This window comes from Lontra canadensis, unplaced genomic scaffold (genome assembly GCF_010015895.1).
Source record: "Lontra canadensis isolate GAN:19392208 unplaced genomic scaffold, GSC_riverotter_1.0 scaffold37, whole genome shotgun sequence".
NCBI lineage: Eukaryota > Metazoa > Chordata > Mammalia > Carnivora > Mustelidae > Lontra > Lontra canadensis.
The window spans coordinates 15605409-15611212 of NW_022631031.1; the positions used below are offsets into that span (position 1 = coordinate 15605409).

Sequence of the window (5804 nt, forward strand, 5' to 3'; positions counted from 1 at the left end):
GTCCAGCGTCCGCGTCCACCGCGCGCAGGGCAGCCGGGCTCCCGGCCCCCGGGGTGTTTGTCAGAGCCGCCGAGAGCAGAAGGCTGCGCCCTGCGCCCTCCTCGAGGTGCCCTCCGGGCTGGAGTGCGCGGCGCCGTTCCCTGCTTGCGCGGGGACACTCCCGCCCGGGCTCGGCGCGGTGGCCCCCGGGCTGTGCCCGCCGCGGCAGCCGCCCGGCTCGGCGCCTCCTGCCGGCGGTCGCCCGCCCGTCCCGCAGCGCCCGCCCGGCCGGTCGGTCCCGCTGCAGCGGCGGTGACAGCCGCGACTTAGGCGGCGCGCGCTGCCCTCATGGCCAAGCCGCCGCCGCCCGAGTGTCCCCGGAGCCGGCGCGGCGGCTCCCTCTCACCCCGGGGGAGGGGCGCGCAGCGGAGACCGCACGGGCCCGCCGGCCGCCGCGGGAGTTGTCAACTTGACCCAAGTTGCGAAAGGGTGGGAGAGTGGGGTGCGGGGCAGCGGGAGCGCCGCGAAGGGAAGACTCGCTCCGCGCAGTCGAGCGCTGCCCAACGGCTTGCAGCTGCCCCCGCGGTCTCGAGTCCCCTGCCCTGCACACCCCACTGCTGTCAATTGGGCACTGGGCTCCACAGAGAAGCGCCGCTTGCTAGTCGGAGCGCTCCCGGCCGCCTCTGAGCGGGCTCCACGCTCCGCGCTATATAACCCTCGACCGGGAAGAGCCGGCGGCGGCATCGGCCCTCCCTCCGCTCGGCCCTCCCCGCCCCCGGGCGCACCCCGCCCCCGGCCCAGCCCCCCGCCCGCCCGCTGTCCGCCGTCCGCCGTCCGCCGAACCGCGGCGGGGCAGCCCCTCTCACATGGCCGTGGCCGCAGCCTCCAGCCCTCGTCGCGCCTCCCTTCAGGGCTCACGCCCCCTGCCGTGGGGTGTCCCAGCCTCCGCCTGCCAGGCCTGGCAGTCGGCAGTGTCCGAGCCATCCTCCTCCTGCCGTCGAGTCCGCGCTAGTCCCTATCTTGACACTTTTCGTTAAACGTGGGACGCTGGACGGCCCCTCCTGCGATCAGGCGCTGAGGAAGACAGCCCTGCAGGCTGGAGGAGCCGAGAGAAGGACCTCGGCAGCGCGGCAGTAGGGTGCCGTTTATGGCTAGGGCTGGCAGAGAGCCGAGAAGGCCGTCGAAAGCCGGGTCTTGACAGCGACTTAGAATCACAGCTAGCCCTCTGGAACGTGGGCCGAAAGGCTCTCATTTTCCCTGGCTGAAATCACCACCGCAGTGGTCGCCTACAGTCCCAGTCAAACGTTGCGCTACCTCCGGGCGGGCAATGAAAGTGCTGCATGCCGGGATTTGTAGTTCGCCCCCGTGCGGCGTGTCATTTGCGTACAGTACTGGGTGGAATTCGAGAAGTACCCTGTCACCTCAGCCTAGGGACTAGGACCCCGAGTAGTCAAGGTGTCGGCACTCTTTGCTCTTATGTTATCGCTTAAAGAGTGTAATCGATGCATGCATTTTCTCATACGAATTTTACCCGAAACTTGATCATAAGGTGCAGAATCAGGGGAGTGCTTAATTTTGCGTCTGCAAGACGAGTTCTCAGTTCCAAGTTGTTTTCTGGCTTATCCTGGGACACCTATGAGTTGTGGGGCTTCGCTCTTGTCGTCTTTAAGTGGACAGCGCGCATGCGCCGACTTCCTCTTTTTCCGGCTGGAACCATGGAGGGTGCAGAGTAAGTTGCTCTTCGTGCGCTTGAGAATCCTTCTCCATCCGCGAAACCAGAGATCTTTTGTCTCGCTTTCCCTCGATCCGGCGGTAGCTTGTACCTTTACCCATTTGTTTGTGTGTTTGTGACGCTCTGTGACACTAGTGGGGCCGCCGGGCTAAGATGGGATGCAGGCGGCCTTGGGGCGGAGGTTTTGGAGATGAACCGGGAACGAGGTGTGAGAGCCGAGTATGTGCGGGACCGGTGGGTATTCCTGTCTTTAAAGGGAGACGCAGAACGTTTTAGTTGGGTTCATGCTTAGCTGGTATTTGGCCCAGTCGTCCCCGTCGTCAGGCGTTTGGTGTTAGCATGTGGGACTTTCGACCTTCTGAATCGATGGTAGTTGGGAGGCTTTTTACGTTTCTTTTCCTGAGAATCCTAGGCCCTTAGACTCAGCTTCGTTAGGAGTTTAGGAATAATGTCTCGCAGCCGTTCCTCAGTGTGACGTTTCGTTAACTTGGCTCTCGGTGTTCCAGTTCCCGGAGGCCGGGGCTGACGGTGCATTAGATGTGAATTTATGGTCGTCCCTGACTCCTAATTTAAGTGAAGGGGTTCGTGTTAAAAGGCGAGGATACCTGGCGTAGAAACTCCCTAAGGTCTGCGTCTTCCACCCCAGCATGCTGGAGCTAGAGTAGCTGAAGGTACAGATTTTGAGAAGCAGTGACGGTAGTGGTACTAAATGACGAGGCCTGCGCAGTACAGATGAGGAGTAATGCGCTGTCGTGGGCTCTTGGAACTCCTAATAAAGTGCTCTTGTTCACTGATGCCAGAGAGAAGAAAAAGAAGGTTCCTGCTGTGCCAGAAACCCTGAAAAAGAAGCGAAGGAATTTCGCAGAGCTGAAAATCAAGCGTCTGAGGAAGAAGTTTGCTCAGAAGATGGTAAGTAAACTTTTTGAGGCACTCTCCCCGCAAAGGCCTTGAGGTTGGATTGGGAGCTAGATGTTCTTTCTCAGCAAGACTTGTTAACTTCACCGCCTGTACCGGTGAGCTTGCTCGTTCACCCTTTAAGGTGGTTTTTCAACGAAGGCAGTGTCTGCACTTTGAGATACTGACGCATGCTGTGGCGAGGAAGACGTTCTCAAGGGAACATTTTTCTAGCGGAACTAGTGTCGCAGTAGGTAGGATAGTTAAACTGGTACTGCTAATCGTGTTTGGGAACTCAAAGTCCGATGAATAACTGGTATTGGTTTTCAGCTTCGAAAGGCAAGGAGGAAGCTTATCTATGAAAAAGCTAAGCATTACCACAAGGAGTACAGACAGATGTACAGGACTGAGATTCGGATGGCGAGGATGGCGAGAAAAGCCGGCAACTTCTACGTACCTGCAGAACCCAAGTTGGCGTTTGTCATCAGGATCAGAGGGTAAGTTCAGTTTTAACTGCGTTCTGGTTTTGAAGGGAAAGCGCTGTGGTCTCAGCAGGAGTTGACATTGCTTCTGGGGGCTTTGGTTCCGAAACACTGGAATAAAGACATTTGGGCATAACAAACGTATTTTGGGCATAGAACATGGAGGGTTGTGCCCAAAGCCCTATCTGTTCTCTGATTGAGCATTTGAATTTTCATTCCGTGTCCTGGAGATGATCTTCAAAAGAAGCTAGGGCGTAAGTTCATTAAGTGCTCTTACAAAGATGCATACAACATGAAGTGGTAAAAGGGTCAGGGGATAAGATAGCAAGTTGCTGGTGTACAGAACATGGCTGTAGCTATGGTCAAAGCAAGAGCTGCTGAACCAACCCAGAAACCCACAGAAATTCTGCCTCTAGGTAAGCTAGTAGAAATAGGTTCCAATGTTGGGTCACCTGGATGGCTCGGTCGTTAAGCATCTGCCTTTGACTCAGGTCATGATCCCAGGGTTCTGGGATGGAGTCCCCTGCATCAGGCTCCATGCTCAGCAGGGAGCTGCTTCTCCATTTCCCACTCCCCCTGCTTGTATTACCTCTCACCGTCTCCCTCTCAGTCAAAAATAGAATTTTGAAAGAAAGAAAGAAATAGGTTCCGATGTTGAATTGTTAGGCAGAACATCTGTGAGATAAGGTATTCACACAGACCACTGTACATTGAAATTGGCCCCTAGGAAAAAAACTCCTTATAGAAAATGTGTCATATTGTGATGCACCGTTTTCAAAAGCAATGAGTTTTCTAGGGTAAAATCAAGTCTTCCTAGTTTTTAAGCTTAAGTATATAATTGGCAAAAAGTTTTGGTAATACAAGTACTTCAGAACCAGCCTGTTGAAAATGAATGAAAGTATCAATTCATAATTAAATTTCACATTGAAAGAACATTGCTGAAAACTGCAGAACATAGTTAAATATTTCTAGACAGCATGAGATAAGACATGTTATTTGCTTTGAAAATCAAACTTTATAAATACTCAGGAGCTAAAAAAGAAAATAGATCAGGAAGTTTAAAATGTCAGAGTAGCTAACTAAAGGAAAAATGTCAGTGGTCATTGTAACATGAAAAGATTTCTGTTTATTTAGGTGGGACTTGTCCGGAATTTATAATGGTTTGTTTCCTATTTTTTTTTTTTTTAAGATTTTATTTATTTATTTGACAGAGAGAGATCACAAGTAGGCAGAGAGGCAGGCAGAGAGAGAGGAGGAGAAAGCAGGCTCCCTGCTGAGCAGAGAACCCGATGCGGGGCTCGATCCCAGGACCCTGGGATCATGACCCGAGCCGAAAGCAGAGGCTTTAACCCACTGAGCCACCCAGGTGCCCCGGTTTGTTTCCTATTCTTAATAAAAAATTCTGATAAAGCTAAGTGAATTTTGTCTTTTTTTTCTCTGCAGTATCAATGGTGTGAGCCCAAAGGTTCGAAAGGTATTGCAGCTTCTTCGCCTTCGTCAAATCTTCAATGGCACCTTTGTTAAGCTCAACAAGGCTTCAGTTAACATGTTAAGGATTGTGGAACCATATATAGCATGGGGGTAAGTCTGTCCTTTACTAAGAGTTCCTTTTGAACTGGATGTTAGCAAGATGGATTTCAGATGTTCGGATGGTGATAATCCTATTCTTTGGTCATTTAGATCTGGGTTTGTTTGTTTGTTTGTTTGTTTTCTATTTTAGGTACCCTAACCTGAAGTCAGTGAATGAATTGATCTACAAGCGTGGTTATGGCAAAATCAACAAGAAGCGAATTGCCCTGACAGATAACACATTGATTGCCCGATCTCTTGGTAGGTTCTGCCTATAGGAGAAACTTGATTATTAGAAAAGTTTGACATTTTCTGCCATCTTGTTGCCGTATATTCATTCTATTATTAATCTATCCATATTCCCTACAATGCACAAGTCTGTGGAAAACGTAGGTTATGATTTCATTGGCTCAAGCTTCATCTTTGTAAATACAGCCATGAATTTTCCTCTTTGCTGCTTTACTCTTGATTTGAAGTTTCATGGCCTGTAATTTTCCTTGCTGAATATCCTAAAGTCTATAAAAACAGCTAACGATTTTAATGATCTTTAAAATGTTCAGGTAAATATGGCATCATTTGCATGGAGGATCTGATTCACGAGATCTATACTGTTGGAAAACGTTTCAAAGAGGCAAACAACTTTTTGTGGCCCTTCAAATTATCTTCTCCACGAGGGGGGATGAAGAAAAAGACCACCCATTTTGTGGAAGGTGGAGATGCTGGCAACAGGGAAGACCAGATCAATAGGCTTATTCGAAGAATGAATTAAGGTGAGCAGCTAAATCAATAAAAGTTTACTTAATAATAAGAGTAAATGTGGTGGTGATCTTGGGCTTCTTGGGTAAATATTGTTAAGTGTTGGGTTGGGTTCTAATAGTTTTAAGGGGCAGAAAGCCAGTCATCTTACCTGGTTACAATTGGTGTGATTACTCTTTGTGTGGATATTTATGGAGGAAAAAAAAAAAGCCTGGGTTTTTTTTCTTAAGCACTTTTTTTCTGAAGCACTTTCTTAAAATTTCTTGATTTATGTTAATTGTAATCTACTAAGGTGGTTTCTTTAATGAGCTTTTTTCCCCCCTTTTTCAGGTATCTACCATGATTATTTTTGTAATCGGGCCAGTTAATAAAGGACTACTCTCAAATGGAAA

General features: G+C 50.0%; 1 protein-coding gene across 1 annotated transcript; it reads left to right on the forward strand.

The window, feature by feature from the left end:
* Positions 1 to 1585: 1585 nt before the first annotated feature.
* On the forward strand, positions 1586 to 5804 carry RPL7 (ribosomal protein L7). The gene is made up of 7 exons (XM_032869191.1): positions 1586 to 1708; positions 2512 to 2620; positions 2936 to 3102; positions 4531 to 4668; positions 4808 to 4917; positions 5217 to 5426; positions 5743 to 5804. Exons 1-6 carry the CDS (start codon positions 1662 to 1664, stop codon positions 5423 to 5425), a joined length of 780 nt encoding a protein of 259 aa, XP_032725082.1. The 5' UTR covers positions 1586 to 1661; the 3' UTR covers position 5426; positions 5743 to 5804.